The following is a 22,790-nucleotide window of genomic DNA, read 5'->3' as shown; positions in this document are numbered from 1 at the left end:
TCTATTACGTTCATGGGCCAAGGCTAACCCAACATTCATCCCCAATTCCTATCTTTAGCCAGTACGTGAGCCTTTCTCTGTACATTTATAACTTTAACCTATGTTTACTTTCCTCTTGGACCTAGAATTCTCCTTTGCCTTGGTCTTCAGATCTATTTTCCTCTTAATAGGTTATTTTACAGTTTACGTACTTTTGTGGATAGTCACAAAGCCAACCCAAAGAGAGAGACTGCAAATAGACAAAAAAGTAAACCACAGCAGAGTTGGTATAAAGGATCAGTTCAGCCTTCCTTTTGGAGGGTGAATGCGATTCTTCAGCCCCTTGCTCTCCTACTGAAATGAGAATATACACATGAATCAAGATTCCTCTTCTTATTGTTATTGGTATCATAGCCTAAATTCCAAGAGGTCTGTCTTGATTACATGATCCCTGACACCACACCGTGGCATTTAACTAAAACTATTTCTTCAGTATTGAATGGGAAAAAACTCTCCTTCCATCTTATTGCGAATGATTTCCTTTATATAGAGTCCCTGACCTGATGGATGTTTTCCTTTATTGAATTTACACTCACACAAATTGAAGTAACACCAGCAGATGTGGGAAGGTCCTATCATTCATTTTAATTAAATCTTATCTCACTAAATGTTTGCTGCTTTCATGATTTTAACATTGAACAAAAGGCAGGTTATATCTAATAGATGTGTTTCTCCAGGATAATTGGAAAAGAATCATTCTAACAACTTCCAAAAGAAACTCATCAAATGATCAAACTCAGGGATGGCAAAAGAATTAGCTGAGTTCACAGGCAAGGTGAATCTTGCTTGCTTTCAAACTGTTTTTATTAATCTATAATATTCTCAAGAAGCGATTTCTTTTAGGTGATAATTTAATCCTCCAATTCTGAATGAGAGAAAATCTGCATACAAATTTTTAATGTAAGAACACCAACAATGCTCATATCATCTTCCAACAATTTCTTGGTTAGTATATTATATTTGAACCATTTTGATGCGTGAAGTTTCTTTTCTAATTCATTTATGACTCTTAGAATAGGATATCAGGTTTAGGTTCTTTATTGGAAAAAGAAAGGTATCGCATGCTTAATTCCCTAGAGCCTCAGGACTGCCGTCATCAGAGGGTGGTAATGAAATGTCCGTGTCACAGAAAATCCTTGGGCTAGCACAGATTCATGTAAGCGCTGGAAAGAACCTTAATCTCACTTCCTGGTTCACGTGCACAGGCTTGAGGAAGGCTGATACACCTAGCAGTGCTGTCGTACAGGACAGTGCCCAGCGGAGAAGCCAATCTCAAATAATTTTCTCTAATTATAATTTTTAAATGCTTGTGTTGGAAAGGAAAAAAATTCCATGAGCTAGCCCAAATTCCTGCCTTCTCTGAGAGCGGCATATATAGGCTTCAGCTACAGAATGGGGCTCAAGGTCATTTACGGCATCGGATGAGCATTTCTAAGGCTTCTCAGACTCCTCTAAAATGAAACTAGTTTTGTTTATTTGGCATAACATCTGTCTCAGAAGTATGGCTCAAATGCCACCAGCCTCCCCTGTTTCTAAACTTAGGAAGAACTGAAAACCAAACACAAGACTCTGATTTGCTGACCAATCTGACAAATCTCACCTCCCCAAACCCAGGTCCCCCTCAGACCCAACTCCTCCAGCTGGATTCTAGAATTACCTACTCTTCTCTCTCCTACTAAAATCAGCCCCTGACTAAGCTAAGTTATTCCAGTGTTAATGACAGATAATACCTTAATGTGATACCATTTTAGGGACATTTGCATTTAAATAGGAAATCATGCCTTTATTACAAGGAATTAAGCTCAAACACCAGGATTCTGGGCATCCCCGCCAGGCTGGTGTGTCAAGGAAATTTGGGATGAAGGGACCTCCCTAGATATCCTTGAATCTTACACTAAGTCTACACTCCTAGCCCACCGTATTCTGTCCACCACAATAGGCAACTAAACTGTACCAATGTCTAGCTATACTTTTATTTTTTAAAGCATTTTTTAAAAATTTCAGTTCAGAAGTTAAAAACCCTCATAATTAAAAAAAAAAAAAGTATCTCCTATTACTACTGCTGGCTGGTAACTATGGTTTTGCTATTTTTTAGAAGACCCTCTTATCAGGGTTCCTCTTGGCCAACAATTATACACTCATGAGTATTTCTGGCTAAAATTGGTATTTGCCAACAAATTTGTTTTTTAACTGCAAAATTAAAAATACATTTAGCTAAGCAGCGCTTGGAAACAATGGGTAAGAAGTAAAACAAACAGCTGATTGCCCATTTCTGTGGCCAACTGCACCCCTCTTGTCACAGCACAGATCTTAAAGACAAAATAAAACAGAAAACACTAGTATGTAGAGCATATGCTGGTGACTTGGATTCAAAAACTCAGGTATCAACTTTCTCCCAACAATTATCCTTTAAAATGAGAGCTCTGAGAAGGAAATTAAACGTGAGTCTAGCCCCAAATGATTACCGCTGAAGTCAGTTAAAATCTGTTGTATAGGCCAGAAGCATTCCCGCGTAGTTCAAAAGAGGATGAGGGGAAGCAGAGACGTCCAAGGATAACAGGGTTGAAATGCCAAGTGCAACAAGGGCCACAGGAAGGTGGCTCTCGATGGAGGCAACAGATGCCACTTTTATGGCCTGTGTACATGTCACCTTTTATTTACGAAGCACTTTACAGAATGCTTGCACATATAGGATCCCATTTTAAATTCCAGTAGGATTTTCTCCAGCACCTCTACAGGCCTGTACTCCCAGGGTCTCCCATGCACCACGGCCCTGTGATATGGACATTTCATGTTTCCCAATATCGGGCAGGGATACTGAGGCTCTAGGGAATTAAGTGATGTCATTTCAGTAAATGCCAGAGTCAGATCCTGACTCCTGAACTGCCCCGTGTCCACTGGCCTCCACCAGGCCACAAAGCCTCCCACTTCATCAGAATGGTCTATACAGACGCAGAAGCCCACACTGACATCGCCTGGACCGAGTACAGACACCATGTGCTCTCTTTAAGCACACTGATATGTGGTGCAGCCTTGAATTCTCTCTCCAGCTAGATGACAATAAAAATAAGGCTCCATAGGCTTCTCAATGATCTAAACAAAACTAAAATGCTAGTTTTTGGAAGTACTACAAAATTGTAAAACTTCAACCCTTACTAAAATTGAGTCATCCCAAGAGGCTCAATATCCCCATGCAAAAATTCCAGTGAGGAAAATGTCATGTCACAGGACATGATGAATGGAAGATCCTTTCTACCAGGAAACAGCAGTGGAACTGATGTCTCATTAAGCATCTGGTGAATTTCAGCCAAGCTAAATGGAAGGCGGTATTTTTGATTAATTTGCAAAATGAATTGTTCTTGTGATAGAAATGGAAGAATAATATTATACTAATCTAAATAAGGAAGTTGCTAAAATAAATTCGAATGTATTATTTATTTTAGCAACTTGAAATAGCCCTCAGGCAAAAGTCAAATTTGGGTGCTGTGTCTGATTTTAGGCATCACAATATGATATCTTTTTTTTTTATCCCCCAAATCTTCCATGTGTGGAGAAATCCTTAAAATAGAAGATCAGACTTTGGTTTAAAAATCAATGAAAACAATTCAAGCTAAAAGAAGGGTGACCAGATTCCAGTACAAGTTCGCACAGTCTGTGACCCTGGGCTGTGGAGCAGCCCTTCCTTAACCTAATCCAAGTCCTAACTAACCCCATGCATCTTCCATTCCAGACCCCTACAAAACTTCTGCAGCAGACTGTCCTTTCATCACTTCAGCAGGTGCTTTCATGACATATAACCCATTCCTTTAATATGTTAGTTTCCACTAACCATTAATGCCTCTTGCATCAATGTTTACTTTTCTTGATTTTTAGGACTTTGTTCAATTCTCTTCTACTGACACCACGTGACGGTGATTACCTGATATACTTTGCTTGCCAGCACTGAAACATATACTAAAACAAACTGAGACCAGATAATAACGAAGAAAAGAACAGAGGTAAAATGTAACGAAGAAAGCATATAAAGAAATGGAAAAGGTTAATAGGAAAGACAAACCGAAAACACACCAGCGAATCCGGGAAAACACTTATTGAATTATAATGCGGAGATAGAAGGAAGGGGGAAAAGTGAAATGTTTTAACTTTTTCTACAGCTATAGACCTAAACACATGTGCATGATTATTTTGAGGGAATATAAATAATATTGTTTAAGCTGCTGTGGGTATTTCCGTTCATGTGCTTCGTATTCCCCAGTCTCCTGCCAAAGCGTTGTGACCGTGTGAAAACAAGATGTGTAAATGACAGCTCTGCTGTCCTGCATAATAATGACCTCTGAATTCTGAACAGCTCTGGAACTGTCCACATTTGCCAGGGCCTCTGCTGACTCCTGGAAGATGATCATACTAGCATCCTCTGCACCCCTCCCTCCACACTGGAGCCCTAAATGTCCCTGCACATAACACACAGTCACCTCTGTCTGAGGCTAAGACACAGCTCAAATCTTCTGCCCAGAACCGTGTGGAAACCAACCACAGGTGTACAGAAGACTGTCGATTGCATGCGCAGCGATGACCCCAAGGGGACTGCAGTACACTTGTTCTGCTTCTCCATACAGAGCAGCTGTTGTATTCCAGGGAGAGCTCTCTCATTCCCTTCCAAGCCAGTTTCTCCATCCTCTATTGACTTGGAAATAGCCTGTTTGTAACTGCAGAATTACCACTGATCTAGAAATTCTCCTCCAGTGTGAACTTGGAAGGGACACATGCTTGTGGCTCAATTAAATGCTGATCTTAGCCTCCAAAAGTCCATATGTGAAAGGAAGTTGAGCACAGAATGAGTTCCCCATTGCTGATGAGTAAAAGACACACAGGTTTGGGCCAGGTTTCTTGGGACTATTCTTGGAGTACAAGGAAAAGGCAGTCTGAGGAAAGAAAGCCATACGATGGCTCATGACAGTCTGACAGGTGTTGGGGTAATGCCTGTCCTACCCCTTCCCCATGGAGATGGTGGGCTCCTGGTCAGTTTCCAGTCGAGGCAAGATTAGGGTACAGTCTTCTCTGAATCTGCTTTATCTCACATTCCCTAGAAATAAACCAAGCTTCTAAATGGTTTTCATGCCAATGATAAGCTGGGATTGAGCAGATATGCCAGCACTGACCTGGCCTAGACCAGTATTCAAGGTGGCCCAGGCAAGCAGAATCACCTGCCTCCGATCTAGAGGCAGAACAATCCGGAATCCCCAGGGGCCACTACTCCTGAACTCGGCCACACGATGTCTGCAATTATTTCTTCTGCTGTAACCAAGACTGTGCCTCTTAGAATCTCCTGCACAAAGGGATACAACTAGAATTCGGCTTTGATGGGAAAAATCAAAAAGGTATTTCAAAGACGTAAAGCACGTAATACGATTTTTTAAAAAAACTCTATCAACAGCATTAGTTATTAGGAAAATGCAAATCAAAAACACAGTGAGCTACCACTTCACACACACTAGGATGGCAGGGATTAATTTTTTTTAAAAACCCAGAAAATTAAAAAAAAAAAAAAAAAAAACCCAGAAAATAGCAAGTGTTGGTGAGTACGTGGAAAACTTTAAGCCCTCATGTATTGCTGGTAAGAATGTAAAGGGGTTTGGCCACTGCGGAAAATAGTTTGGCGGTTCCTCCAAAAGCTGAACGTAGAATTACCATATGACCCGACAATTCCACTCCTTAGATAAACACCCAAAAGAACTGAAAACAGGTACTCAAATAAACCCCTGTACATGCGCGTTCATAGTGGCACCAACCACAACAGCCAAAAGCCAGAAACGTTCCAAATGTCCATCAATGGTAGATGGATAAATAAACTGTGGTATATCCGTACAATGTAATGTTATGCAGTCATAAAAAGGAATGGAGTCCTGATACATGCTACAACATGGATGGACTGGAAAACATGACGCTCAGTGAAAGAAGCCACACACAAATGGTCACATGTTGTATGATTCCATTCATATGAAATCAAGAATAGGTAAATCTGTAGAGAGAAAATGCAGATTGCCAGGGAGTGGGGGAGGGAATGGAGAGTGACCGCTTAATGAGAACAGCATTCCTTTCGGGGTGATAAAAATGTTCTGGAACTAGATAAAAGTCCTGGTCGCAAAAACACTGTGAATGTACTGAATGCCACTCAATTGATCACATTAAAATGGTTAATTCTATATTATATGAATTTCACATCAATTAAATAAAACCTTGTTTTAAAACCTCTGTCAAGCCTGCACCTGACATCACTTGACTCACTTTTCTGAAGCCCTCCACACCTCTCCTGATTCCATCTCCTCCAGGACCTTCACCTATTAATTACACCCCACCTACCTACTCTCACATCTGCCTGTTTCTTGCCTTCAGCCTATGCCAGTTCAATGCATCCACCACTCTATAAGCAAAAACTCTTCCTTGGACCCAATTTCCCACTGAGGATACCATCCCACTCTCTCCCCCGCCATTCAATGCCAAGCTTGTCAGAAAGGCAAGGCTCCGGGCTTCCCTGGTGGTGCAGTGGTTGAGAGTCCGCCTGCCGATTGGGGGGACGTGGGTTCGTACCCCGGTCCGGGAAGATCCCACATGCCGCGGAGCGGCTAGGCCTGTGAGCCATGGCCGCTGAGCCTGCGCGTCCGGAGCCTGTGCTCCGCAACAGGAGAGGACACAACAGTGAGAGGCCAGCGTACCGCAAAAAAACAAAAAAAAAAAGGCAAGGCTCACCGCTTCTCTAAGCTCTTCCTTTCTCCCTGTTACTCAGCCACCCCACCCCCCCGACCATCACTGTCCTCCCAACTGCAAGATCCAGGGGTGAATTCTGCAGCCTCTCCTCTCCAGGCGAGCAGGTCAATTTTCAGAAAGACAATTGCTCCATTTCCTTGATCCTCTTTACTATCTGTAAAGCTTGCCACAGTGTTTAACAGGAAGGTTGGTTTCAGCTGCTTTAGAAGATTTCTGTTATTTTAATTAGCCAGCTTTCACTTTATGCTTTTAACAGGATTTTGGGACTGTTCAATTGGTTTTTGATGTGGCTCTTTGCCGGCTGCTGGCAGAGAAGGAAGAAGAGAGAAGGAGGGAAGAGAAGAGCCTCTGCCTTGGGGACCCGGGGGACAGTGGGCTGCTGATCCCAAGGTGGCCATTGGGGGGAGGGACGTCAAGGAGCAGACGAAGACGGAGAACTCGTCAAACTGGCTCTGAGCCAACGGAACCAGTGTTGTCACAAAGAAGCCATCTCCACGGAGAAGGGACAAAAGTTATAAAGTGCTTTTCAAGGTCAAAGAGAAAAAACAGAATTGTCCCAAACTAAACTGGAGCGTTCAGAAAAATAAGTTAAAAGTGCAGAAAGCAGGGCTTCCCTGGGGGCGCAGTGGTTGAGAGTCCGCCTGCCGATGCAGGGGACACGGGTTCGTGCTCCAGTCCGGGAGGATCCCACATGCCTCAGAGCGGCTGGGCCCGTGAGCTGTGGCCGCTGAGCCTGCGCGTCCGGAGCCTGTGCTCCGCAACGGGAGAGGCCACAGCAGTGAGAGGCCCGCGTACCGCAAAAATAAATAAATTAATTAAAAAGTGCAGAAAGCAAATAAGGAGGTCCAGAGAAAAAAGTTAGCGGGAAAGCTTGGACCAGACAAGGGTTCTCAAAATGTGGCTTCCAGACCTCAGGAGGAGGGGCCCGAGACCCTATCAGGCGGTTGCCAACTAAAACTTGTCACTCACCATCTGGCACTAGAAGGAGGGAGTCACTAACCACTGCCGCCACTGACCTTCAACACACTCTGAAAGGAGTTTGGGGTGGAGACCAGGAAGGAGGCACTCGGTGCTCTGGGAAGAACTGGCACAACAAGGCTTCATAGTTAGATATTTTCAGGGGAAGATTCTATGAGCCCAATTTTTCTCTAGAAAAGCACTAAAACCATTAATGGAGACATGTGGTCCTCGTGAGTAGCATCAACCTTCTGCCAAAATGTGTTCTTGATTGCACGGGTCCCCCTTCACCAAAATCACATATTTACTGACCTCTCCCCTGCCTCTTCGGAGCACTTCCTCAGAGCTCTCTGAGAGGCTGTCTCCCAGGCCACAGTCCTCATTTTGCCCCCAGTAAAACTTAACTCACAACTCTCACGTTGTGCATTTTTTTTTCAGTCGACAGAGTTCACAAGGTCAAAACTATCTCATAATAATAGGAAAACACAGTGTGCCTTTTTCACTGTGTTGATGCAAACACAACGGTGAGAAACCACTGATACCTCCCCACATGTCAAAGCCGTGTCTTTGCAGCAATGAACGATCTCTGAATCTTCGGCATCTTCAGGCATTTTGCAGGGAGGGGGGGAAAAGCCAGTCTCACTTAGAATGTCCTGGATGAGGCAATCAAAATTAAAATTTGATGAAACCTCAACGGTGAACGCACGTCTTGTTTTTAACATTCCCTGTCATGAAATGGAAGGTCTGCAAGCAGCACGCCTGCTGCCCACAGACGCCCAGCAGCTGCCTCGGGAAACACACTCATGGGATTGTTAGAGCCATGACCTAACTATCTCATATTTTCATGGAAAACCTTTTATCCTTGAAACAATGACTAACAGACAAAGTATTGTTATTCAGACTTGGCCCTCTGGTAGATATTTCCTCTCCAGTGAACAAAGCGAGCCTGTCCCTTTAAGGAAAACAACCAATAGTTTTTGGTATCAGAGACAAAATTTGAACTTTTAAGGAAAAATTAGAATTTTGGAAAACATTTATCTTCCATTATAAGCTTGACAGATTACCAATTCTTAAAGACTCTTCTGATGAGATTGGTGGCGATATCAATCACGGATGTGATTTCTTGTTATCGTATTATGAAATGTGTCAATATTTAGAAGCTCTGTATAACTCCAATATTTTCCAAATGACCAATGTGTGATGTTATAAAAATCACTCATGGTTAGAAGATCCAAACAGCAAGACATACGTATGGATTTTAATGTGACAGACAGCAAGAACATTAATATGGTCCAGATCCCACATACAATTAACCTCTAAGAATCTGTCACTTGTCTAGTTTTGAAGTATTTTCAAGAAAAATATCCACAGGGCTTCCCTGGTGGCACAGTGGTTAAGAATCCGCCTGCCAATGGAGGGGACAAAGGTTCGAGCCCTGGTCAGGGAAGATCTCACATGCTGCAGAGCAACTAAGCCTGTGCGCCACAACTACTGAGCCCATGTGCCTAGAGCCCGTGCTCCGCAACAAAAGAAGTCCCCGCACTGCAATGAAGAGTAGCCCCCGCTCGCCGCAACTAGAGAGAGCCCACGTGCAGCAACGAAGACCCAATGCAGCCAAAAAAATTAATTAAATAAATAAATTTATTTTTTAAAAAAGAAAAATATCCACAATTATCTGAAAAGGCTATTAAAACACTTCTCCTTTTTCCAACTAAACATCTGTGTGAGACTGAATTTTCTTCCTATACTTCAACCAGAACAACACATTGCAATAGACTGTAAAAGCAAATGGAAAAATCCAGCTTTTTTCTCCTTTTAAGCCAGATGTTAAAGAGATTTGTAAAAATAATGCCTCGCTTCTCACTAAATTTTTTTGCTTTGGAAAACGGCTACTTTTCATTAAACAGGTGTTATTTTTGTTAACATCTGATGGGTCTATTAATTACATGAAATAATAAATATTTTAATTCCTCAGTTTTAACTTAATGCAGTAAATGTCAACAGAAACAGCCCAATAAACAAAAGCTGTTTGGGTTCCTCAGTAATTTCTAAGAATGGAAAGGAGTGCCGAGACCAAAAAGTCAGAAAACCACTGGGTGAGTTTGGTACATAAAACTACAAACGTTGCATCCAGTGGACAAATCCTCAAGTGAGTCTGTAACTCGGTAGGTAGAAAAATGGGCAAAGATCTAAAGAAAAAGGACAAGGGAGGCCAGTGGGGAGCTATTTTGGGCCAGGAGGGCCAGGAGATTTCAAATAATACCATGTCGAAACCCCTAACTCTGCGTGCCATTAAGACACGTTAGTAACATACACCCAGAGCTCTCTGGCGTCTCTGTCTGGTTTGGGAAAAATTATGCTGCACTAACCCCTAACACATGACTTTCACTCCCAACCACCTAACACTCCACAACTGGGAAGGATAAACTGCAGAGCCATTCACTGACCCCACTCACTGATTCTTGAAACGCGAGAGGATGTCGCAGAAGGAATGGGGCAAACACCAGAATCAAACCGAAGCTCTAATTTCCTCGACTTCAGGGAAACAGATGAGTCCATTTATACTTTAAAGCCATACTAAGAACATGGTGGGGAACATTCAAAGGGTTTTTTCCTCCTCAAAATCTGAAAGCAGTACCAAATTGCCGCAAATGGTCACTGGCTAGATATTTAATTAGAGGCTGAGGAAGTTGATAATGTTTCAGAGGAGATTTGGGCATCAGGGGAAGGAAGGTCAAGTTCAGTGATTTCCAAAGCCAGTTTTCTAACTTTTGACATCAAGAGAGCAGAGACCCTGGTGGTTTTCCTCGCCCTGTTTACATTGGATGAGGGATGGAAATGGGGAGAAATAAATGACTCTCCAAGATGGTAAGTGGAATGAACTTGTTTTCTGTGAGCAAGTGTGGCTCACAGTTTTCAGATCCCTAAAGAAGAACGTGGTGTGCAGCCCCACCAGACGCCAGCGGCAAAGCCGCTTAGCTGTGTTATTCCCAGGGGCTTCCACTCAGCTCACTGACTTGTGGACTGAAAACTAGGACAAAAGGATAAGCATCTCAGGGAGAGGAAAGACAAGGAAAGCAAGCTCACCAAGTTCCAAACAGATGGTTTTCTCCTCTCTGGAATAAAAGTCTAGTCAGAACCTTATTTCTGTATTCTAACAGCTAGTCATTAAAATCTGAGAATAATAGTTATCTGTCTCCAATACAGAGTTATAGAATGAGTATCTCTCCTCTTTGTAAAGATCGAGAGTGTAAAGAACAGATTGTAAAATCAGGGGCTGCAAAAAACAGTCCTGGAACTTTTTTATCTTCCAAGTGGAACTTTATAAGTCCTGGGGATGTAAGGTACAGCATGGTGACTATAGTTAACAATACTGTATTTTACACCTGAAAGTTCTGAGAGAGTAGACCTTTTAAGTTCTCATCACAAGAAAAAAAATTGTAACTATGTGGTGATGGATGGTAACTAAACTTATTATGGTTTCACAATATATACATATATCGGATCATTTTGTTATATACCTGAAACTAATGCAATCTTACGTCAATTACATCTCTGTAAATCTGGAGGTGGGGGGTTGTAATCTAAAAGAACAGGTTTGGGGCTACTTGTAAAAGGCTGCCTGCCACACCTGTAGGGATTTTCTCTTTCCCTGCGTTCCTCATCTCACCCATACCGGGATTTTCTCAAACTTTGCTCTAGAATAAGAGTCCCAGCGAGCTTACTCCCCTATTGTATTTTATGCCAAAGAAAACCATGGGACCCAGGTTGCTGAATCTTCTAAGTCTCTTTGGAAGGTCTTGAGTGACCGCTAACGTCTTGGTTGATTTCCATTTCACAAGGTTAACAGCATCTCATCTCAGCCTCCACCCCAGACCCACTGGTCCAGATCTGCACTTTTAACAAGATTCCCACATGTGCACATTAAACTTGGAGAAGTGCTGAACCAACAGGTCACGAGGTCAAATCATCTCAACCTGATTCTTCCCTGCGGTAAACAGTAACACTTTACGTGAAGATGCTAAACAGGCACCAAGACTCACACTGAAATGCTGAAGGTCCCGCTAGAGGCCACACTGCCCAGCAGGGGGAGCCCTGGAGCAAAAGTCCAGAAATCTCCCTCCATTCTCCTCCTGCCTCTACTATGAATTAGTTGTTGGGCTTTGGGCACATAGCTTAAATCTCCCTTAGACCTCGGTTTCCTGGTGTTTAAAACAAAATAGGTGAAGAGGCCTCTAAAATCACCCTCCACTCTACATGTTATGACCCTAGACACGTCACCAGTGATATAATCCTCACCCTAACATATCTGGAATGCCACCAGCCAACAATGCCTCTACAACTGTCTGTTAGCATATGGGGAGATACATTTCAACCTTCTGGGAAATGCTGATGCCAAATAGAAACTTGACAAGACATCTATCTTTTGGGACATAATTCACAATTTTTAAAAATAATTTATAATAAATGACTCAAAATGTTGTCATATTTTTGTGGAGGCAAAGATATGATCATCCTTCGGTCTGTAACATAAAAGGCAGCAATGGCTCTTTAATTACATTAGTACCAAGAATTATAATTTAGACACAAGTCCGTGAAATTCTAGACGAGCTGATCCTTGCCCATTGAAACAGCAACAACTGGGCTGAACTTACTTTCTTTTTTTTTCTTTTTTCTGTTTGCCCATTTCCAAGTTTTAGATAATTTTTCTTTTTATTTATTTTTTTAACATCTTGATTGGCGTATAATTGCTTTACAATGACGTGTTAGTTTCTGCTTTATAACAAAGTGAATCAGCTACACATATATCCCCATATCCCCTCTCTCTTGTGTCTCCCTCCCACCCTCCCTATCCCACCCCTCTAGGTGGTCACAAAGCATTGAGCTGATCTCCCTGTGCTATGTGGCTGCTTCCCACTAGCTATCTATTTTACGTTTGGTAGTGTATATGTGTCCATGCCACTCTCTCACTTCGTCCCAGCTTACCCTTCCCCCTCCCCGTGTCCTCAAGTCTATTCTCTATGTCTGTGTCTCTATTCCTGTCCTGCCTCTAGTGAACTTACTTTTATGATCTCTGTATTTAGTCTGTTTCTAATATTTATTATTCTATTTTTGTTATCCATACAAGTACTTTCTCTCTCAAAGGCCCACAAAGTGGTTTCTGCAAGTATAATCTGTGGGAGAAATCACCCATCTTTTATTAGCAAATAAATGTATCTCAAGACACCTTCATTTTGGCATTAAGCATCTATACTCTGGCTCAGATGCTTTTAATGAGCATTGTCAATAAGCTATTTGTTCAGTCAAGAGAAGGGTCCCCCTGCCCTGAGAAGAATAAATTAGTCTTTTTTTCTGTCATGTCACTAACCACTGGCTCATCAAGTATTTTCCCATCCACTAGTGTGCTACTCTGACCCTCTCTTGCTGTGTTTTGTTCCCTACTTAAAGGAGAAATTCCTCTCCAGTGCCGGCAGAACCATGGGGGACCTAACCCCACTATATACCAAACAGAACTTTTAAAAGCAACTCCACACTCTGTCAGCTGCTATTTTAATGCTCAAAAGGATACAGTGAATGCGTTTCCTTTGATGCTTTGATGGGCTTTCTCATCTATGCTGTCACCCCGTTTCTTTCTCACAACCCTACCAGGTCTCAGGCCCTTTTCAAGGTCTCATGAGGGCCTTTTTATTCACACTGATGATGGTAGAAGAATTAGCTCTCAGAGAAGTGATGGACGAAAGAATATGACATCTATTTCTGCCCCCCGGCACGTTGCTACTTCCTAACCTCAAGAGGAGTTCGCCAATGGTTTCAAACCAAGAAAAGAATGGCATCAAAGATTCCATTTGTTCAAATTATTCTGACCTATTTCTTTTTTAAATGATAGGGAAAGGATTGGCAATACTGCTTAAAATGCGCCTAAGGGGTTCCAGCAACATTCTGGATCACACAATCTGTGAGAAGGCCTCAGATCAGAAAATATAATCTGATTCGTGAGTTTATAAAACAAACACACCACGTCCTTTTCATGTTCCCATATTTACCAAACATATAACCCAAATTACATATCTAACTGAAAACCTAGAGAACTGGTTTCCCACCACATCTTTGTTCTTTTATTTATTCTGTTCATTTAGTTCATAGGCAGTTTTTGAGCATCTCCCATGCAGATAGCACCTTGCTAGTTGTTAGCATGGATACCAAGGGGACCAGATGGGACTCCTAATGTCAAGGAACTCACCATCTGAGATGCCCCTGGGAAACTCCCAATGATCCCACGTCTGAGCTGGATGTTTCTCTGGGCTCCCAGAACACCCCTACAAGACGCTCCCAAAGCACACATTCCCACTGCTCTAATCCATGATTTACTGTCCAGCTCCCAGCTCCCGAACCTCCCAGTTCCTTCCCAAAGGGCATGTCTTATATGGGCACGTGTGCATCCCCCAGAGCCTAGGGCAGTACCAGGCCCATGACAAGCAGTGACTCCGCCCGGGAAGTGGCGCATGAACTAAAGTGAACACAAATAATAATGCACGTATGAAATAGAAGCACAAACCAAATGTCATGTGTCTCATAAGAAAAATAAAATGTACGGGGCTTGAGAGGAGGGAGTTTGCACTGGGGGACGAGGGACAGCTTCCAGAAGCAAGAAGATTTTGAGCTGAGCCTGAAATATATTTGGGCAGGTGGGAGAGCAGGGGGCAGAGGGCAGCTGAGCATTCCAGATGGAGGAAACAGCATGAACAAAACCAGGGAGATGCGCGAGAGGAATCGAGGCGGGGAGGGCGGGACGTGCAGCGGTTGAGAGAGGGGCCGAGGCTGGAAGCTGGAAGGGTGACCAGGTGCCCAACTCACGGCTGGCTCGTCGCTCTGCTCTGTGAGTCAGAGCTGAAGTAAACAAACTTCAGAAACGGGAATTTACTGGGAGCCCTACCAAAGAGGCAAAAGCTTTTGAAAAAGGGAAAAAGATGGAGAGGCCTGCTGATAGGAGACAGACAGGATCCTGGAAGGATAGTGTCCCCTACCCAGACCACATGGCGTGTAGAGCAAGGACAGCAGGTGTTATCAAGCAATAGTAAAGCAACCGGTTCAGGCCAATGACTTATTTCTAAACCCAACCTAACCTGAAACACTCATCTGTAAGTGTTAAGACCAGGACTTCCTAGGGCTTCAGCCTTTGCCTTCCAAGAGTAGGCAGGGAGGTCACAGAAGGTCAGGAATCTCCGGAAGCCAACACTCCAACGCTCTGCTCACGCACGGGCCCACGCCTCAAGACAGAACTAAGCCACCAGCTCTAGAAGGGATTAAGAATGGCTCCTTGCCATGAGGCCGGCTCAGTTCTTTCTCAAAACAAAGTCTGAGTAGTCAGCTCTAGTTTCCCATCTAAACAGCCTAAGGATGATGGATTCAGAAGGCAAGAGCACTAGAGAGGTTTCTAAGGAATCTTCTAAGAATGCAGGCCTGACCCCATTCACTATCAATACAGACCAGGGCCAACGAATAGGAAAGCTTTGTGATACGGATTGAACCATTATATCACTTAACAGCATTTATCTTTTCTATTGACTTCGTGTGACCTTGAAATTATTAACGATGCAATCTTGGAATAAAAATATGGTGCATATTTGCTTTAGGGAATCAGCAAGAATAGGAAGACGGTAAGCATGGCTCTTGAGACCTCTATTTCCAGAATTATGATCCACAGTCGACTTCTGCATCAGAATTGCCTGGCTGCCCAAAAAAAGGCGTCATGATCTGAGTGGTGGGGCTGGAATATTATGACTTTCGTCAGGGGCCTCAGGTAAATCTTAGGCAAAGTAAAATTTAAAACCAATCCTTTAACTTTGTTGGGCAAAAGGTGCAATTGGGTAGAAAGGGAGCAATAATGAATCAGAGAAAAAAGGTGGAGAGAATCTTGTGATGGTTAATTTTATGTGTCAACTTGGCTGGGCCATGGTGTCTAAATAATTGATCAAACATTATTCTGGATGTTTCTGTGAGGGTATGTTTGGATGAGATTTACATTTAAACCAGTGGATTTAGAGTAAAGCAGATTGCCCTCCACAATGAGGGTGGGCCTCGTCCAATCAGCTGAGGTCTGAATGGAACAAAAGGCTGACCTCCCCCAGCAAGAGGAATTCTGCCTTCAGACTTCACCTGCAACATCAGCTCTTCCTGGTTCACCAGCAGACTGTCTCTGTACTAGAACTGCAACTCTTTCCTGAGTCTCCAGCCCAGCAGCCTCCCTCATCAGATTTTGGATTCCCCAAGATGCCATAATGGTAGAGCCACAATGAACCAATTCCTCAAAATAAATCTCCTTAATTGATTGATTTATATGTGTGTGTGTGTGTATGCATGTACATATATGTAATAAATATTAAAATTACATACATAAATTTTAAATCTGTATATATATATAGATATCATATATATACATACAGAGAGAGAGAGAGAGAGAGAGAGATCCTATTGGTTCTATTTCTCTGGAGAACCCTGATTAATACACATCTCTTGCTCTTGAGACACAGGGTCATGGAACCCAAATGGATCTAAAGACGGCTGAAGGCCCACACCAGCAAAGAGCCCTGACAGTCACCTATAAGGTAATTAAGAAATCATCAAATAGGCAGCAGCCAACCTTGGTGACAAAGTTCAAGAAGAAGTAGTGGTCAACAGTCGAATTTTTTTCATAAAGAGAAGATTAGAATCAACCCTTGTAACAAAAGCAGTTTTCAAACACTACAGTGTTGCGGTACGTAGGCCTCTCACTGTTGTGGCCTCTCCCGTTGTGGAGCACAGGCTCCAGACGCGCAGGCTCAGCGGCCATGGCTCACGGGCCCAGCCTCTCCGTGGCATGTGTGATCTTCCCGGACCGGGGCACAGACCCGCGTCCCCTGCATTGGCAGGTGGGCTCTCAACCACTGCGCCACCAGGGAAGCCCTATAGTAAACATTTTAAAAGACCTTCCCAGGTTGGTGGGATATCTAAGAACAGCAAGCAAAAGCTTTGTCACAAACCACCCATCACTCAAAGTTGTGAAATACCCTCCAGCCAAAGCACATCTAACAAAAGAGAAATGAGTCCCATTACAAAATGAGAGTAGTGTGGAAGTAACAGAATTGCTTTTATCTTGATGAATGATCTAACAAAAAGATATAAAAATGATGAGAAACAATAAAATTAAACCACCAAATACAGTTCTTTTCGTTTTGTACGACAGATTCTTGCATTAGGTGGAAGGCTGGGCTACATAACTCCTAATTTTGAGAAACAATAAAAAGAAAGAAAGAGAACAACAGTCTTTTATTGCTAGCAACAGCGTAAGCTGCTACAACAGCCAAAACAACAATCACAGAAAACCACGGGACTCGAGTGGACACAGAAAAGATGCCCCGCCTTTCCATTCCCACTGCTGCCGCGGCTCTTCAACCCCCCACCATCTTTTGGCGAACAGTAAGACTGGCCTCCAGATGTTTCTCATCAAGATAACAGTGTGGTAGGTCTGTAAATGGACATGGTAATTCCAGCCTGATATTTGCTTAGAGTCACCAGGGGTAATTATCATGTCTCAGACAGGATGACTGGCCACAGTTTCCTTAAATTCACTGAAGGTAAATGCAGGCTTTGACAGAATCAACAACAGCAGAGTTCTTTTAGAAGCACCTGGTGTGGAACGGGGAGGTAGGGGCAGGGGGCAGAGGGGTTATCTCGGGAAGGGGCCCTCGGGAGCTGGTACCCATAACGGAGCTGTGCTGATATTAGCATGGATTCCAAGGCTTTTGAGTCATTTTCTCACAAAAAAACAAAGCACTCTGGCAATGTTTGCCAAGTTACGTGCCAGGTGCTTAATACGGCTACTGCCTTTGCAATGAGTCCATTCTGAGCCACCAGGCAGAGCCTCTTAGCTAGAGCTTTCACGAAGATGAGACCCCCGGGCAGGCTGCACGCCATCAACACGCATGTGTTAAGATAACAGGGTGACTGCTTTTCGGATGAAAAGTTTCCCCGGAAGCGTCATCCATTAGAAGAGAAAGTACACAAGGAGTCTCAACCACTGTGTCAGCCCAAGATTCTAAAGACAGCCCTCGGTTCTTCGTTGAAGACATTTCTCTTTCACCAATATGACCTTTTCAAGGGCTAATGGGGCCGCAGAATTGTTCATTGGGAATACTAAGAATGAATTTGGGCAAGACCCGTGTGCCTCCGCTTTGCAGCCTCACTTGGAGGGTCTGACCTCTTCCACCTCGAGCAGTTGCATTCCTCAGCCTCTCACGTTCACCTCTTCTAGAACCTCCTTATCAGATAAGCTCCCCACTCCTTCCATCTGACAGAGCTTGAATCTCCTAATCAGATAAGTTCCCCACTGCTTCCATGTTTTTGTACCCCTCCCTAGCCTTGATGGTCATAGAAGAACACTCAAAACCCTTTACTTTGTTTATTTTTGCATAGAATGAGTTGATAAATAAAGCTTCCCCTCAGGACAGAAAAGAGGCAAGCCCAAGTTGGCCGAGACAGAAGAAAACAGGATCTACGGGGCAGGCTCGGCTTGTGAAAGAAATCTCACGCTTCACTTCCTGGCTTCACGCCAGTCACTCTCCCTTCCCCCAGGGATTTGGTTGTGGCTTTGGTTTACCCTCGTGCCCCTTTTCAAAGATTTATCAGAAATTATTATCCCTGCTACTTTCTTGGCTTCCTAACCACATTCTGCCTCCTACAGGGGACATCTTACGAGAAAATGGTATATTTAAGCCCCTGCAATGTTACACCTAAGACACAGGTTTCCCAAGACAACATGAGCGTCTTCAACAGCCCTTTTGTCCATTAGCCCCAGACCTCTCACGTCTAAGTTCACATCACTGTTACTGCACGTGCTGACATTACCACAAGGAGGTGGCACCAAAGAAAATTTACCTGTGTTACCCTTCACGTTGGTCTAAACTAAACCATGCTCTTTGGGGATCTGGGGAACCCACTTGCACGTAGCACGAACCGCAATATAAATCTGTGTAGAACTGGAGAGAGGGGACTGGAGAGAGGGGACTGGAGAAAAAGATGCAGGAGTTGGATGTAGCAAGTGGTGAGACGGATGGGCATTCCCTGATGGAACAGGGCCCCTGGTAAGGTGCCGAGTCTCCCTGTCTCACTCTGCCCAGGTGGAGCCTGGACTCCACCTGCCAAAACTGTTCTAAGGGAGCCCTATAGTGAGGGAGACTAGCTTCCGGGACGGCTGGTCCTTTCCTGGTCTGACTCTTGGTCCCCGTCACTTGGGACATGTCCTCAGCCCCTGCCCCCTGCCCACGTGACCTCAGCTGCTAAAAAGAAGAGGGGACGGCGCTCAGGTCTTCCAGAGTTGATGGCGCTGGTCCACGAAGGCCAAACACAGTGAGTCAGCCTTCTAGCCCCTACCTCCTCCCCGTTCCTCCTCTTACTTTTCCTTTACTTCTGTAACTCTGCTGTCGGCCCTGGAGATGTGCAAAGTCTAAGGAGGGAATTGGGTCGCAACTGGGAAGGAGATGACTCTGTCTTAGCTTTTCTTTCTCCCGCTTCTCAATTCTGCTACCAGATATGATAATACTTCTCGCAAAATCCTTACGTGATACCAAAATGAGGAGGTCCAGCATTGTACAACTTTTTTAGTACTTCGTTTAAAAATTATATGGAAATTTATATATCTATATGTCGCATACAAATCACTAAAACCAGAAATTCGGGGAGACTTTCAGCAAATGCATTTGCTCTCTCCTCCTTCCTCCTTTATATATATATATATATATATACACACATACAGACACACATATGTATATGTGTGTGTGTGTATACGTGTGTGTGTAGGTGTGTATGTGTGTGTATTCGTGTCTGTGTGCGTGTATGTGTGTGTGTGTGTTTATATGTAAATATAGTCTTATGTAAATATACATTTTTAAAGCTCCCAGGTGTCCCCTCACCTCTGATGGCTTCGTGGTGCACCTTCCTCTTCCCGAGCACTCCAAGTCGTTTGCGTGGCTCTCCCCTGGTGCACAGGTGCTGGCCTTCACCACCAGAGTCAAGCGCAAAGCCACGATAGATTTAGTAACAGAATCATTCACAAAACCTAAAAGAAAATGGGACAATAGTAAATGTAAAGCCAACCAACGTTCTTCTGACAAGACTATGACTACAGTTTACACAACATTCAAGTATGGCAAACAAAACAAAATGCAGTAAGTTAAGCCAAGGCATAAAAGCGCGTGGCCATTCAGACCTTGGGCCTTTAAGGCAGGCCACTCTTCCCAAGCATCATGAGGGATGCCGGTCGCCAAGGAAAAGGAGCGCCAGGCACTCTGTCATCACCTTGGCTGCTTTGCTTTGCTCCTGTTCCTGCCCTCTGTGGGCCACCCTGTCTCTGAATTCCATCCCTGCATTAGCACCTTAGAATTCTCTCTGCTTTTGAACTCTTTTCCCTGGCGAGCCACGTGCTTGCATCTCCCTACTCTCTGTCTTCCTGGCTGCTCTGAATAGTCGCAAGCACTAAATCTCCCCTACCCACCCTGCTATATGGGTCTGCCCGAGCAGCTCAGTGCCCTCAGGGGTGGGCATGCAACATGGATCACATTCTCTGTTGGGTTTTTTCATAAATATCTACTTGATCACCAGTCTGGCTGTGCTGTATCAATTTCAGTTATGTGGTTTTAACCATCTAAGAAAACAGGACCAATCATAGTTGAATACCGATCACAAAAGCATTAATGTGTCATATTTATCACTGAATGATCTTTATGTCAAGTGCAGTTATTTGTACATAGTTGGTAGCAATAAATATGTAATAAATAATAGTCTCCAACTGGCATGAGGGAATAATACTGTAAGTATTGTTTACCCAGAAAAGGTGCTTAAGACAAGGGGGTGGAAATGATTCTAGACAGCCATGCCTCTCTAAGCCCCAATTTTCTTTTTCTCTGGGACTCTTTTCACATCAAAAAAGAATGCTTTTTATGATGACAGCTGGACACAGGCAGGAAGTGAGGCTGTCTGGGCAATGGGGCATGATCACCCTGCTCCCTGTACCCTAAGGAACATGCAGGGACAAATCTGCAAAGGGCAAAGCACTACCTTAGTGTAAGGGATGTTTTTAACAGGCAGAAGATAGGTTCAAAACAGCAGCAGAGGATTTAATCCTGTTCACAAGCATCAAGGTTATGTTGGCAAATTTGTGCAAGTCAGAGTGGAGTGGAGACACACCTCAACTTCAAGTTTGGAATTAGGAACCAAATATCTCTTAGTGTCTCGGTAAAGACAGGCACTGCTGGTCTGACACGGAGTAGTATTTTACATCCACAGAGAACTAGTTGCTTTCTTCCTAAGATTTCCTATTGAAAACTTTATGGTAAATTGGCTTTGGGACAGAATGAAAAGGATGGTTTAGGCAAACACACCTCCTTTGTAGAGCTTTCTACTTCTTGGTCACGGTCCCACATCACACAGACACCTCAAACCTCCTCCCAGCGCCTGCAAACGCCCTGCTCATTCCAACTCTGTAAACGTTCCCATGGTGCCTCTTTGCCTGGAATACACTGTGATCCTTCTCTAGGGGTCATAGCTCAGTTCTCTTCCTATTCACAAGTCTTTCCCCAATACCCCAGCCCCCTCCCAGCTCGACCATGTCCATCTGCACTCAAGTACATACTGTTCCATACAGGTCCCTGATTATTTTATGTCTTGGATGGTTACTTGTCAAAACACCTTTACTGAAACTTCCTTGAGGGCAAGGGACAAGTCTCAGAGAAGTGGCAAGTAGGAAGTCAGGATGCAGGTACGCATAGGACCAGAGCAGTAAAGACAAGTCCCAAAGAGGAGTTTCCAGAACGTGCTATCATCCACCAAGTCCACTTGGAAGAACAGCCATCATTAGAATACATAAACTCCAGTTTACTAAAAAAATTGCTTATCAACTTTGATAGAGAAATAGAGCCTGGTACAATGTAGGAGTGCTATCAGAATGCTCATTTTAAAGGACATTTTTACACATAAAGTAGTGGAGGTAAAATCAGGTAGTAATTATAAAGATATTTTTCAACTCTTTGCTCTGTTCTCTAGCTTCACATTAAATTATTTGAAAAATCTATACCATCTGTCGCCTTACTAAGCATTTAGATCACAGAATGCTCTGTAATTCTCTAGAAGAGGCCTCTCTCCAAAGGTTATTTTAAAAATTCTTTTCAACTGTTAAATTTGCTGAGCCAGTAGAAATTCAATTGAGGTGGCCCTGAACCGAGATGGCAGAGTAGAAGGACGTGCGCTCACTCCCTCTTGTGAGAAGACCAGAATCACAACTAGCTGCTGGACAATCACCAACAGGAAGACACTGGAACTCACCAAAAAAGATACCCACATCCAAAGACAAAGGAGAATCCACAGTGAGATGGTAGAAGGGGCGCAATCACAGTAAAATCAAATCCCATAACTGCTGGGTGGGTGGGCGACTCACAGACTGGAGAACACTTACACCACAGAAGTCCACCCACTGGAGTGAAGGTTCTGAGCCCCACATCAGGCTTCCCAACCTGGGGGTCCGGCAATGGGAGGAGGAATTCCTAGAGAATCAGAGTCTGAAGGCTAGTGGGATTTGACTGTAGGATTTCAACAGGACTGGGGAAAACAGAGACTCTACTCCTGGAGGGCACACACAAAGTACTCTGCACATTGGGACCCAGGGGAAGGAGCAGTGACCCCAGGGGAGACTGAACCAGACCTACCTGCTAGTGTTGGAGGGTCTCCTGCAGAGGTGGGGGGTGGCTGTGGCTCACTGTGGGGACAAGGACACTAGCAGCAGAAGTTCTGGGGAAGTACTCCTTGGTGTGAGCCCTCGTTGGCTCACTGTGGGGACAAGGACACTGGCAGCAGAAACTCTGGGAAGTACTCCTTGGTGTGAGCCCTCCAAGAGGCTGTCATTAGCCCCACCAAAGAGCCCGGGTAGGCTCCAGTGTTGGGTTGACTCAGGCCAAACAACCAATAGGGAGGGAACCCTGCCCCACCCATCAGTAGTCAAG

At 43.9% G+C, this 22,790-nt stretch overlaps 1 protein-coding gene across 1 annotated transcript in view; it reads right to left on the bottom strand.

The window, feature by feature from the left end:
- DNER (delta/notch like EGF repeat containing) overlaps positions 1-22,790 on the bottom strand; it is a 247,215-nt gene that overhangs the window by 131,039 nt on the left and 93,386 nt on the right. Inside the window, exon 6 of the mRNA XM_024740527.1 lies at positions 19,710-19,855. Within this exon, the coding sequence (XP_024596295.1) occupies positions 19,710-19,855 (146 nt within the window). The remainder of the gene's footprint in view (positions 1-19,709; positions 19,856-22,790) is intronic.

This window comes from Neophocaena asiaeorientalis, unplaced genomic scaffold (assembly GCF_003031525.2).
Source record: "Neophocaena asiaeorientalis asiaeorientalis breed wild unplaced genomic scaffold, Neophocaena_asiaeorientalis_V1.1 scaffold388, whole genome shotgun sequence".
Classification (NCBI taxonomy): Eukaryota; Metazoa; Chordata; class Mammalia; order Artiodactyla; family Phocoenidae; genus Neophocaena; species Neophocaena asiaeorientalis.
This window is presented reverse-complemented; position numbering and strand designations above follow the sequence as displayed.